The sequence below is a fragment of the Rhea pennata genome, chromosome 3 (genome assembly GCF_028389875.1).
Source record: "Rhea pennata isolate bPtePen1 chromosome 3, bPtePen1.pri, whole genome shotgun sequence".
In the NCBI taxonomy this organism is placed as follows: domain Eukaryota; kingdom Metazoa; phylum Chordata; class Aves; order Rheiformes; family Rheidae; genus Rhea; species Rhea pennata.
In genome coordinates, this window is record NC_084665.1 from 59,691,922 (window position 1) to 59,706,405 (window position 14,484).

The 14,484-nt window shown below is 38.6% G+C and overlaps 1 protein-coding gene across 3 annotated transcripts in view; it reads right to left on the reverse strand.

Annotated features, from left to right (window-relative positions):
• Nucleotides 1-471: 471 nt before the first annotated feature.
• CNKSR3 (CNKSR family member 3) overlaps nt 472-14,484 on the reverse strand; it is a 58,243-nt gene continuing 44,230 nt past the window's right edge. For all 3 annotated transcript variants that reach the window (XM_062572399.1, XM_062572401.1, XM_062572400.1), the window contains 7 exons: nt 13,657-13,716; nt 11,374-11,442; nt 10,475-10,621; nt 9,179-9,303; nt 6,655-6,863; nt 6,056-6,145; nt 472-5,124 (listed from right to left, as the gene is read on the reverse strand). In XM_062572399.1, coding sequence (XP_062428383.1) covers nt 4,826-5,124; nt 6,056-6,145; nt 6,655-6,863; nt 9,179-9,303; nt 10,475-10,621; nt 11,374-11,442; nt 13,657-13,716 — 999 coding nt within the window. In that variant the 3' untranslated portion in view covers nt 472-4,825. The remainder of the gene's footprint in view (nt 5,125-6,055; nt 6,146-6,654; nt 6,864-9,178; nt 9,304-10,474; nt 10,622-11,373; nt 11,443-13,656; nt 13,717-14,484) is intronic.

Here is a 14,484-nt window from a genome sequence, read left to right on the forward strand (position 1 = left end):
CAATTATCATCTAGAATAACATTTTCTTGTTATTGTTATATAAGAGAACACCTGAATTACTGGCTTGCAAATACTCTGCAGGCTAAAATAGATACCTGCTGAGTATCTTTGAAGTGAACATTCCTGAAATTTCAATATACACATATGCAAAAGTGGCAAACATTCTTTTCGTGTGCATGTGGGTGGTTTAAGTAATCTTTTCCCAAGGACTGTGTTGTTTTGCCACCACGGTAGAGCACTAAGAGTATAAATATTGTACTGTATCATGGCAGGATATCTGGATACAAATGTTGTACTCATTAGGGGTTAAAAAAAAACAAAAACAAAACAAAAAAAAAAAAAAAAAAAACAACGTAGGCACAGTGTTTGTTATTCATACAAGTACCTTCCACACCATGAGATAAGCCAAGTTTCTACATAATAGCAGTTTCTAACTCTTTTTTTGAGATTAAGCTGATAAAATATTGCTGATTTCTTTCTAGCTCTGTTTTATTTTCCTAAATTACAGACCATCCTTACTCACTCTTTAAACACTATACACAGCATAGAATTCTAAGTGTTCATACACCTTCCAAGTTTAGTTTAGGCCCTTGGACAAAAAACATGCATAGTGATCTTTAGGAATTCTGACTTTTCTGAAGTTTACTCTCACTTTTTTAAAATTATGATGGCAGAAAAGGGGTGAGCAAAGCAGATATGCAGGAGAAATCATTCCACACAGAACAGATTTCATCCTCTCCAAATGAGAAAGTAAAACCAAGGATCTGTAAAAGTTGAATTTTTAATGCTTCTCCATACATTAGAATTTCTAGCAGAAGCAGTTATCATAAAGAAAAGAAAAATAACCCACACTCAGCAATAATGTGATGTTCACTGCTACTGGTCTTTCCTGCATTTTAAACCATTCTTCCAGACCAAGCGCAGCACTTTTCCAAACCAGTACTGGTACGCGATCTGTGCCACGTTGCTATTTGCTAAACACTAGCCAGCTAATACTAAATGTTGTGCACAGAGAAAGAGAGGGATGGGTTCTTAATCTTTATTCTTTGCTAGGGAAAGGAGGTCATGTAGGAAAGCAAGCCATTTGAAGAAGAATACTTTTCTTAGAACAGCGTACGTAACACCTACTATTAAAGATGTGCTTTCTACCAGCTCTTTGCATCTTCCATTTATTTCTCTTCCTGCACTGGTACTTTTATTTTCCCTCTCACTTGGTGTTCTTGAAGTGAGGGGCTTCAATGTTGCTCTTAATATAGGACTTGATTTAACTGACATACATATCTGGAAAAACTTATTCAACAACTGCATTGTCATCTAGCGGCAACACTGAGCCTGTCTCCAAATCAGCCTGATCCACCGCCTACCTCTACAGTTCTTTTCAAAAGACCTTTCTAGCATTATGATTGTTTTGTAATAGAGAAAAAGAAACAAGGGTACATGCTTCCTTCTTTCATAAGGAAATCGCTTGCACATTATTTGGGAATACACCCTGGAAACGCTCTGGCTCTGCAGTCACCTCTCAGAGCCACATCAACTACTCTACATAGCAAGAGGCTTCAAGGGAGCAGCTTTGGTATGACATCTGCATTGGCAGAGCAGCAATCAGAAAGTTCCTGAAGGGAACAGTCGGGCTCCTTGAGTTAAATGCTGTTTACTTCACCTTTCCTTCAAAGAGCAGGGTAAAGGACTGTGACCAGTAAAGGGCACAGGGTTGACCCTACCACTTATGAATAGTCCTGACTGGAGAAAGGCTAAGAAGCAGTAGTACTCTCCTTAGTGCAGGGGCTGCAGATGGCTGAGGAGTTACAGATTTTACCAAGTTCTTCAAACTTCCTCCTCTCTCCATACAATAGAGGGGGTATTGCTACTTCTCCTTGAGCTTGCCCCAATTTACAAGCTTTTGTCTTCTGTAGATTTTCGCCCTTTTGTTTACTCCCTCTCATGAGAAGGGCAAAATGAGTCAAACTCATTTTCACTTTGAATCCAGATGTTCAGAATGAGTGGTAAGTGCATAACCATAAAGCCCAACAATAGCTGATACAAATTTATGTTAGAGGAGACTCTTCCAGCCAGCATCTTAGCAGCTATTTCTGGTAACAAGGTCAGATCAGTTCTTTAAAGAGGCAGACATTTGGAAGGTCAACTTACATAGGTCAGAGAGCTATACAGGCAATGGAAAAGGGGTCTACTGTTTATTTTACCTTACTAAGTGTTTAAAGTTACAGCTATCTGTTATTGTTCTTTTGAGTCTGCTTGATACATTTGCTTTTTTTTCTTTTTTTGGTAAACAATATCACCAGCAGAGGAAGCAAAGAGCTCTAGTTTGTATATGTCAGAGGAGATTCTGTTCCCTAAGTCTTTCAGCTGCACCTATCTCATGTTTCAAAAAACAGAGGGAGCAAATGAGAGGGAGCAAGCAAAGGAGAGCAGGACAAATCTCGCTATCCGTAATTCACACTGCAACACAAAACAGCCTATCATTACTGAGAACAGATATTGGATTATCAGATGGAAATTTTCCAAGAAGAAAAAAAAAAAAATCTCTTTCTCTGGCCAGTAGAATGTCAGCTTCCCAGAGAAAGACTCCTACATACCATACGTTACATAAAAAGGTCTGTAGCCTACAGTGAGCAGCAAGCAATACTTGGAGACAGAAATATGAAGAGTTCAAGGTAGCTTACTAGAGCACACGCTAAACTGACAGTAGATAAAGACATGGCTTTTGTGGCAAGTGTTTAAAAATCCACAATTGCTCTTTTCTCATAGCTGCTGTGATTTCAAGTTATCTGTTAAATTAAGGCAAGCGTCTATTATTATTAGAACAAGCTTCAAGAGAATCTGACCAAACAGAGGAATCGACCCTGAATTTTCAGCGTCTTGAAAATGTACCTTGATGCAATCTAAAGGAATAAAAAGAGTACATCTACGGTTTCTTCCACGTTAATATACATGCATGAATGCATACACCCAGATGTATCCTTTCCCATTCATCTTTAAATCACAGAAAACAAGATATTAAAGATGAGCTAAATATTCATTTTAACACTTTTGTTTAGATAACATTTCAAACTTTAAATCATAGTTACTGAACTGGATTAGCACCACCTTTTTAAAGCTATTCAGCTAGTTTGGGGCTGGGCTATACTATAACACAGCACTCTGTGCTTAGAGCATGGCAGTTCCAGCCCCGTCCTCAGAGGCAGGACCAAACCGATCTAGTACTCAGCTGCACTGCAGTTGTCTTTGGCATGTCTCTGCTACAAAGTGCTACCTTTGTGGGTGGACAGAGGTTGCACAAGACAGCTGTATTAGCGCGCTTTGATCAAAGAGGTCAAAACCAGCTGCCACTTACATCACCAGTGAGTTACAATCAAATGCGATGAACAGTGAACCCAGCTTTATACTCCATCTCTGCAGGGCTGCAACACAATTATATAAACTTGCTGCAGCATAGTAACATCACATCTCCACAACCAAAACGACGATATGTTTTTAATACTACTGCTATCACATCGGACTCCTGCCCTAGTCACAGTGCCACTGTCCAAACTTCCCCCTCTCCCCACCATTTATTAAATGCTCATTTTTCTTATTTTCCTCAAAAAGATCAAAGGAGTAAAGGCTGATAACAATGCATCATCTATGAAAATACTTAGTCTTGAAATTGGTGGAGAATACAACAGACTTGCTTTTTCTTTTGACTGATTTTTGCCCAGTACTGCAGACAGGAAGGCACAAACTGTATCTGTGTGAGAGTAAAAAATATATACAACTATATTTAACATTTAAATTATTTTAAACACAACTGTTTGCATACTAACAACCTTATGTACATTTTTGAAAAATAGCTCTTTAATATCCTTATTTTTATTGTTTTTTTTAAACAAGTTTTATTTTCCTCCCAAAATACCCAATGCTACTTTAAAATTCTGGAGGGGTAAAAACTTCAGCTATATAGAAAATAGCAAGATGTCTTAAAATTGTAATGTATCAGAGCACATATTTTTTGCAAAAACAACACATCATTCAAAAACTGAACCACTGTAAAAGTTCTCACAAGTCCAACAGGACTGTCTTTAAAACATTACTTTGGTTAACAGCAAATCATTCTTAAAACAATTAAGGAAAAAAATATATTCTTTTACCACCTCTACAGATGCATTTCCTCGGCCTGTTGTAGCAATCCACGTATCTTTATGGATGACCACTGCAGTGCTGCTCAGTGCACTTTATTTGTACTGTGATTTCAATGAAAGATTATAAATCAAGTTGGATTAAGCTTTCTAAGACTTTTCTGGATATCAGAGAAAGAAAAGCAATACTACCACTTCTTTCTTACATTGCTGAATCTCATGCAGTACTTGCTGTACCAAGCCAGCGCTTCCCTCCTTGCCTTTCCTGGTCAGGAGAGAGTGAGGGACACAACTGTTGCTGTGCTCTACGTATTCTGACACCCAGCCAATTGTACAGCTTCTGAGCATACAGACAAATGAAGTGCCACTGGACGTAACTGCAATGCAATGATTTCTTATGAATAATTAGGCAGATTTCAGGTTAGACGTGGCCTCTGCATCACTGGGATTTTACTCATTTCCAAGGGAATGAATGCCTTCCACTTTTGGGCAGGAAGAGGAACTTTATCTTTTCTTCTCTCCTAGCACTATAAAACCCTTTCTGATCCATTGAAACAATCACAAAGAAAAGGGAAAGATGTAAAATTCTCCGGGAATAGAATACCACATTAGTCATTAGGCATTGGTTAAGCTGAGAAGCAGATAAGTGACTGATGAACAAAGGCACTTGGTAACAGTCCTGTGAACAATAGTCAATGAGTCAACAATTTAAGTCTCGTGATCCAACTGACCAGCAGCGAGGGCTCTGCAGAGGAAGATTTTGCGGATGATGTAACAGAGGTTTTTTTAGCACCTTCCTCTTGAAAAGGAATTGTTGCACTGTTGTGGAGGTCTGTATTCATAAAACATCTGCTGCCTCGAATATAATCTGTTCCTCTCACTAACTGCTTTTCAGACATTGGCCTTGAAAAGGGATGTTGTGATGAGGGGCTTTCCTCAATGATTGGGGGTATTCTTTCATTACTGAAGTACCTGCAGAGGACATCTTCACCTGTATGAACAGGAAGGGGAAAAAAAAATTACTGCTGACTTTAAGGAATTGTTCCAGTGGTATTTTCTATTTTTATAATGCCCTTCAGTGTTTCTAAAGGCGCTTCCCAGACTCCAGCTACCTTTTGTAACATCAGACGTGGGCAGCTGCCAATAAACTTATTTTTTTTCTTCTTTTACACAACACAAATAAGAACAAAAAATTCACACAGAAGATAACTTTGGACAGTTGAATTCCAGATTCACACATATTAAAACTGCTAGTACAGATTACTTTCATGCAAATCGTTAGTTGTGACTCATGGTAATAAACCTCCTTCTACCATGTTTCATTCAAGCTGCTGACAGACAAGAGTTGGGGGGACACAGAGCAGTCCTGCCACCTGGTGATCATTCTGCTGGACTTATTAATTAGTCTGTTTTTAATATTCCTCCAGGTTAATGCTTCAGCAACAGCAGTTGCAGTAGAAAAACTCCTAAAATGCTCTGCATTTCGCTTCTGATAACAAACTTACTTCTATGACAACCCCTCAGTAGAGCAAGCAAACAAAGACTGATAAAAAACAAAACAGTTTTATGATGAACATTAAACACAGGAAAGAGATGGGGGGGGGGAGTGTGCACAAGAGCCAAATGGTAAAAGGCATTATATAAACAGGCAAGTACAGATCTGCCCCAGTCACTCTACCCTACTTTTAACTTACATGTTTTCTATCTTAGAATTCAAAAATTTCAATCCTGGCACTGAATAGGCTCACAACTACTGTCTAGCATGCCTGTTACAACTAAAAAAACATTATATTGAATCAGTTCAACAATATACAAACACCAATCCAATCGGTCATCCTTAGTTCAGACATTTCCATTCAGTTCACCTTGACAGTTTTAAGAAGGGGAAAGACAGAGAAAGGGGAATGAGGCCCGAATCTTACCTTTTCTCCCTGGTACTCGGGGCCTTAAGAAGGGTTCTGCAGCTCCTATCCAGCTCCCATCAGCAGGCATTGATAGAGGACGAGGTTTTCCTAAAAACAACATGGAGAAGGTTATGAGGGATTTGCACTAAGTTTAGGAAGCCAACATTTAAATCAATACCATGCACAATAAAAAAGGAGAGACAGACAGCAATGAAGAATTAAATTTGCAGAAAAAATAACTATTTCAAGATACTTTGACTGGTGAAACAAGAACGCATTCTGCTGAGATTGAACAGGCACACGCTTGCTCATTTCCAACTCTAGCGAACGTAGTGATCATAAGTTATAATTAACTTATGATAAATAAATAAGATTTCATAGAAATGGACACACAAAAATGGACAACTGTGGCATCAGAGCCCAGCTGAATGACATTCATTAAAGAAATAATGTTTAAGTGAAATTATTTCAGATGTATAATTTCACTCACATTCACATTTCCCTCAGACTGCTCCAAATGTTCAACACGTCCAGCAAGCAGTTCTCTCGTGACAAACATTCCAAACCGACTGATATTTAGAGTCGGAAAAGTAATAATGAAAGAGGAATGAACTCACCATAAGACTGTGTTTTTTCCCTCATCTTGGTTGGCAGAATATTTGCTTCTACAGGATACCCAGGCAACTGATCGGAATCAGCAATAGTAAATCTTCGCCTTCGACTTTCCTGATCCAGAAAAGAATTTGGAGATTCGGCACCCTTGGATCCAAGTAGTGGCTGACTGGGTTTATTACCTCCTCCATAAACAAAACTCCCCTTTTCATCTCTGAAAGGACATTTTACTTCAATTAGCAACTTAGTGTTTCACACTACAGACATCAATATGTTTGAAGTTTGATTTTTTTAGCCCACAATCAAGCTCCTCACCAGCTACCATTGTTCTGCAAACAAACTGAATAAAAGCTGAAGACGATGAAGCTCATTAAGTGATGGAAGACTTCATTAAATATATTTATTATGGAGGATAGAAAGCTATCCTATCATATTCACATACGCCTTTAATAAGCCAATAATTTAAAACATGGTGAAGTTTAGGGGATTATGTACCACTCCTAAAAATGCTTTTGTGGGATGAGAAATCTTTTTCATCCCTAAGGATATCAAAGCTCTCAATTCACTACATGCCAGGTACACAGTTCTGACAGAGGAGTGTGTAGGTGGGTTTATCCATCCATCACCTCCATCTGAGGGACTGTGCTTGTCAGTCATTATAAAAGACTGACAACTACATCATCATCTCTTCTCCATTCAGAATTGAGACCCCTTGAAAGTTTCAATAATAAATTCATAGTGTATACACACATATTCTTGAGTTATTTCTACAGGTTCTCCCTTCCTAGAGCAAGCTCTCATTCCCAGTGGTCAGGAACAGCTATTTTCAGAACCAGTCCTTATTACTGCTTTTAGAAGGAAAAATACCTTCTTAGTTGAAATTTGTCCCCCTTTTCCTCCTCTTCTGTATATGCATACATTTCTTCCCAGCTCTCCATCAAGACCATTGTTAGAACTCAGTGAATGGGATGGAGCTATTTATGGCGATCCAGGGACTCAAAATTACACAGAACTGCTACACCACAACCACATGTTAGTGGAGAGCTCTGCTACACCACCACCATGTGGAGACTGTGCTGCAGTTGGGGCTGGGGGGAAAGACATCTATTGCCTCCTTAAAGCCAACAGTAACTACCAGACCAGAGAAGGTCCATGCCAGGAAGGAGGCAAGAGAACAGAATGATGGAAAAAATGACCACCTAAATGTATCAGTTTTAAGAGAAAAGCAAAACATGCAAAGCTGAGATTAAAGACCCAATCAGAAAGTGAGAAAAGTGCCTTTCTTCCTCCTTCAGGCTGCAACAGCTTCACATATTTTCTTTCTTAAAAATTAGACTCAAGTAGTATTCTCCCTGAGCCACTACCTTTCTTTGTATCATCCAGAACAAGTGTTCCAGCTTTGCAAAGCACATTACCACTTCCTTCCCTGCCGAAAGGGACTCAAGTTTGAAGGCATTTGAAACTAGGTACAATTTTCTGATTCTTTAGGAAATAAACAAACTGATCACATGCACATAATTCACCAAAATCCTTGAAATATAACAGTTTAAAAATGAAAGCATGCTAAATTCAGCTAAATCTCTCTCTACATATCTTTTAGTAAAGAGATTTTTAAGAAGTGAGTATCAAAAGTGTTTCTCATGCATAAACATGAAAAATGGAGAGAGTAAATCAAGGTGGGTCCAACTTCAGTGAAGTGATCCTACTCTGGAGACCTGCCAGACTTGCCTGAAGTATCTCCAGTGCTATGTGAGGCTTTACATCCACAGGAGGTGAGCATTCCTCCCACGTGAGTCTTGTGGCAATTGGTGAGCCAAGTTTTTGTGCTGGGCTATCTACATGCACATTAAGTGCCAGGGCGGCTCAGGAAGCATCCCCTGCCTAGAAACGCTTTTGGCCTTTGGCCTCCTCAGGTCAGCTGGCAGGCTTCTAGCATCAGTCAACACGGACTTTAAAACAAACAAGAGCTAGCCATACCACAAACTTTCCCTTTTGTATACACAGCTTTGCATTTTTATAGTTTACACTGTTGGAAAAAATTAAAGCTGAGTGAATTGACTCTCCCTTCCCTTTAGTGGGAACATTCCTGTGCTGTATAATTTACATGTTTACCAATTCAGCACGAGTTTTTTTCTATCCTAACACAACAGTTACTAAATTCAGTCAAAACGGAGCACTGGAGAAAAAAAATTAAAGACAAAATGACTTTTTGTTACATGGATTTAGAAACAAAAGCAAAGACAGCCCCACAACAGAACAAAGGATGACATCCATTAATGCTTGGGAACAACTCTGATCTATATGGCACACAATCTTCTAACCGTGAAATCTACTACTATAATCTTGGTATCTTGTGTACTGAAGCATGAGCTTAAACAAACCTATACAGTTAAGCAACCAGAAGAAAGTCTGGGAGATCTGCAATTTCCTGAAGTTAATTTGTACAGACCTCTAAAAGCAAGCAAGCTAGCTCAAAAACAAGTGTAATAAAAGAGTTTTGGGTTCAGTAGTATACGTTTACTTGCATACCGAGGAGAATACGGAACAGCCGGGGGAGGTGGTATATAAAGATCCAAAATGGCTGGCTTCTCTTTTTTCAGTGAGGTATCCATGGTACTTTCTGGTGACTGGGTTGAAGTGGGTGGAGGACTGGTCTGAAAATTTAGACAACTATCAAACATTCGAGCACTGATTTATCATTCACAAAAGAGATAACTATCATCAATAGTACCGTATTTCATCCCCTACGGAATTGCTATCTGTATGCTTGTTTAATAAATATATAGGAAATTCCCATAGCATTAACATTTTTCTCCACCCCCAGCTTTGGCTAGCTTTGCAGTTCTACATAAATCCTTTCACAGGTAATTCATTACTTAAAGAAATGTATTGCTCTTTTCAGTTCTTTCTTCCCCACACATAGAAATTCCACACACAGAAAACAGACAAAGCCCCTTCTTCTGTTTTTAAGACTCATTAAAATACTGCACTATGTTAAATACACATATGATTTGCAACACGTACAAAGACAGCTCACTGCCCCTCATTCCATACAGTCCAATGCCTGAGGCATGGGCGCAGGCAGGAATACGATGAAGTTCACCACAAATTACCTCAAGTGAAATAACTGGGGTAAGGGAAGCTAAGCAAAAGATATATTGGTATTGCTCATCTGAACATATTTGCCATTTTACACTTTCTTGCTTAATTTCAGGCTCCCAGAGTTTCGGGTAATCAGCTTAAATTCAATTAGGTTATTTCCTCCTCTAAGCATGAAGCCCTATGCTTCCTCATATAACATGCCATTCCTCAAAATGGTTATTTAAGAGTTACTAACTTCAGTTTCTCCATCTCCTTGCTACCTAATCTATGAATTATCCAATACCCAAGTCTTCTTTACACAAGCAGTTTGAATATCTTCTTGAAAAGATAAACTCTTTCCTCCCCTCTTCTCCACCAGATTAACAAGAAAATGAGTATCTTGAAAACCTATGTTATTTCAGGAAAACTCTACTACCACAGAGGAAGCATTTATTACTCTATGCTGATGAACTCCATACGTATCAGCAGCTTTGCCTCAGGTAAGTTCTGTCCAAGATCAGTGGCGCAGTGACCGATTAAAATGCTCAACACACCTACTCTCCTTGTGTATCAAGAGGACATTATCTAAGTAAAAAAGGACAAATGTTTCCCTTTTCGCTAGGGAGCTCCACCTTGACCTACACTTAACACACAAGTCAGGAGAAGGAGCAATTCTGGTATTTCTCTCTTTCAGGTTCGCACCCAGGCACCGCCACCATGCCAGGCCTGCGAGCAATCTTTCACCTGCACCAGGGGTGGTTTCCAGCGCAGGTTCTTCAGCGGAGCAGGAGTGAAATTGAAAGAGCCGCTGGGCCGTTTCTTAAGCAGGAGACTAACTCCAGCAGGATTCTCCCGCAACTTTCCCACCAGATTTTTTAGTTGCCATCCCACCTTGAAAAGAATAAAGGTATCTTTTATTTGGTGTCACTTTTCTGAAGCAGCCAAGTCACATTATCTGTTTTTCCACAAACAGAAAGGGAAAAGATCCAAAAAAGCCGTAATTAAGACAAAACCTGTTTACGAACAAAATTTTGGGGACCTCCCTTTTTTGGTTAGATTTTTTGGCTTGTTTTGAAGAAAGACCTATTTAAGAATTAATCTTGAACACAGATTTTGGGCACTGCTGTTTATACCTCAGGTCCAGTCATAGAAGGATGCAGGGAATGTGCTCAATTTGAGTAACGCAGGTGTTCACAGTGAAATATCACTTTAGTGATATCTCTTCCTAACATTAAAAAGAAATTGCTTATCTGTGTTAAGTACAAATGTAATCACATTAAGTTCCCAGTTGCAAACTATTTGAAGAATATTTGATTTTAAGTTTATTTTATCTACATTCCTGTAGATTGCAATAATGCATTTTATAGTACACCTTAAATGCAATGTGGAAGATTTTAATAAATGCTATATGCACACAATAAACAAAATACAGGAAAAAGGGAAGAATTAAGACAGACAATAAGAATAAATGTTAAATCTAAGCAAAATTTGACTTGAAAACAATGTTAAAAACCCTAAAAATTTTCAATAGAAAACAAGAGAAGAGCCCCCAGGCAACAAAGCTGTTATCCATCTATAACCCCTGAGGAAAGAGCTTTACAAAAGAAGCATAAGGAAGGATGGTAAGACAATTTATTACTAACCACAGTTTGCCGATTAACCTGGATCACTTCATCACCAGCATGAATCTTCTGAGATCGATCAGCAGGGGACTACAAAGCAGAAAAAGGCATACATTTCAACAGGTTTCTTTTCCTTCCCATAACGTCCCTATCCCAGGTTACGTGGAAAGTTGTGGATATAACAAGAGCAGCATCACTGACAGTCTCCATATCACACAAAGAGCTATATTATATCCACTGACGGTGATAAATGAAAAAGAATACAACTTATGATTTGTTTTTGATATTGGGGGAACTGAAGAGAACATAGCCTACATCTGTCACAGGTAAAACTGTACTCAGAACATGACTGACTTTGCTACCCTTTACCTCCAGTTCGTAGCAGGGGTTCAGGCAGTAGTGGGAGATGTCTAAAGAGAAGACAGTTGTCCCTAGCACAGTAACAGTAATTAGTTTTTAAATGTATACTAATTAAAGAAAAAAAAAAACACACCCACAAGAGAAGTAAAACCTCATCAATCCACAAAATAGGACTATTTCCCTATCCTTTGCTGCTTCTCATTGTAAAAAAAAAAGAGCTGTCAACTTATCTGCCTGGATTATATTTTATCTGTTGACCTTGATATGTTTGTACATATCACAAGTGCTTAGATAGACACTGAAAAACACCTGAAAATACTTTTTCTTGGAATAAAAATAAATAAATAAATAAATAAGCAAGCTCTAGGGAACTATTAGGAAGGAACAGCGACTGATGCTCTAAGTGCCTCTGCTGAGCAGGGGGGTTGGACTAGATGATCTCCGGAGGTCCAGTCTTACCGAATCTATGATTCTACGATTCTACGAATTGTGTTAATATTTACTTAGACTTATCTACTGCTGGTACCATGCACCAGCTATTGCTGCAGTTATTAAAAATACTCTTGCTGCCATAACATGTCAACTCAACAGCCCTGGCAACACTTGAACTGCAGAGGCATAGTAGCATAGTAAACTGCAGAGACACTAGACATGTCTCCCATTTCTCCCAGTCTGCCTGGTGGTAGCAGGTCAGCTCTTCCTAGTGACTCCAGAATTAGCCATTGGGATTAAGGACTCCCTCCCCTTCTTACAACACCTTCAGAACTAAAGCAACATTTTTATTAGAAAGAACTGCAGGAATAAACTGTGCAACACAGGAAGACGTGGGAGAATTTAAGGGAGGCTCCAGGTATCATGAGTAACCCCACATGTTCATTGTCTTCTTGCTTCCTTTGCATGGAAATGCTCTGCAGAGGATTGTGTATACATGATTCAACCAAGATTATGAAATATTCTGTGCCACAGCTATGTTTGTGGAAAACAACATTTGTTTCAAGCTGTCCTTTGGGTGATCATGGCCTAGCCATGGGAGGGTAGGGGGTCTCAGAGAGCTTCTGTAACAAATGCCAGCTAACCCGGTAGATGCTGTAATCGTATTGTGAGTACGGAGAAAAGAGCAAAGTTTAGGTCCAGGCCAACACAATTCAGGAAGCCACAAGCACAGAGGTTGAACTTAGGAATGATCATAGCCGACTGGCATCAAATGCATGGACTTTCCCCGTTCTTTTAATGTGCAGTGCTGTTATTTTGGGGTGCAACTCTACTGTGTTCTAGTAAATGGGCTTTGGGAGATAGCTACTAAAATACCATTCCAAGGCTAGAAAGAAAATGGAGCTATGGCTCAGCCTGATCAAAACAACGTCGTGCTATCAGAAAGATACCAGTTGTTTGTAGTTTCCTCAGTCACTTCTTAAGCTTTGTTTTTCCAAAGAGAAGTTTCCCCAAAAGAAGAACTAGTATTTATATACAAGCTGAAGTTCAGGACTTTGCTTCAAACTCAAGAAGCAATACAATCCTGTTATGGTCTCCAAGATCGAATCTATACGCACCAGGAGTTCGCTGCTTAAATATTTCTATTAGCACAAATTTCCTTTACCAAAGGAGAGCAAATGAACACTTCCAGACTTTAAGTAAGATATCATAAACTCTCAGAACAGCAGACGCAGTATTTCATTAGAGTAACTATTCTAATGCCAACTGTTTCCAGCACCTCACGCATTTGCATGAACTGGTTTAATTAGACTAACAGTAAAACATTCAGGGACAAAGTATTTAAAAATTCTAGATAAAACACTGATGTGCCATACAGCATTCAAAGCAGTAGGATCTTGACAGTCAGACATAAAATAAGGTAGTGAGGAGAAAAGAAAAGGGGGGACGAGGGACCTCAAATTTTACCAAAACTACATTCAGATAGCCTGAGTTAAACTACATTTCACTTACGTTTTCTGTAGTTCCAGTAATTACATGCAATCCATCATAAGTTGATTTGATGTACATTCCCTAATGTAAGCAGAAAATGAAAAACAAGTTTAAAAATAAAAAACTATGTAATATATCTGATTAAGCAACAGCTCACAGACTCAAAATTATTAAAACTCTTAAAAATCTGTATTTTTCCCTAGAAAAAACTGTGTGATCTAATATAACATTCTAAATGTCTGTATTTTTCTAATTTAGGGCATTGAGAATTTTGAAATTATGAAAACAACTGAAATCTTACAGTTTATTCTTCACAGATCACTTTTACTACAATATTCATCTTAAAAAAAACCAACAACAACAAAAAAAACACACTAAGACATAGAACACAGTTGAGAAATACTGTTTCTAACCTAACCTTAGTTTTGCTGCCTTTTCAGTTTTTGATCTTGAACAAACCTTTAATTTCCTTACTGCCCTGTCTGCACTACAGCATTACAGATTTATTAGGTGGCCACTAGCTCTTTCCATAAAAAGCACATTTATGCAGGTGGACTAAAAATATTGTATACCTGTTCTCTTGCACTTTTTGTTAGCAAGTGAAAATACAAACTACCTCATAACCACAATTCTGACATAAGCAATAACAGCTCTTGTAGAACTAAATATTTGTGACTCTGTTTGGTAATGCTGAATGTGAACGCAAGGACAGATGCAAACAAAGTGAGTGTTGGTCATACGAACACTGAAATAAAGATCACCAACAGGCTATTAATTATTACATGCGACAGATTTCCCCTGGAAAGGTGACTAGTCCCTTGTCTGTCTGGCTGTCCAACCAGTTCTGTG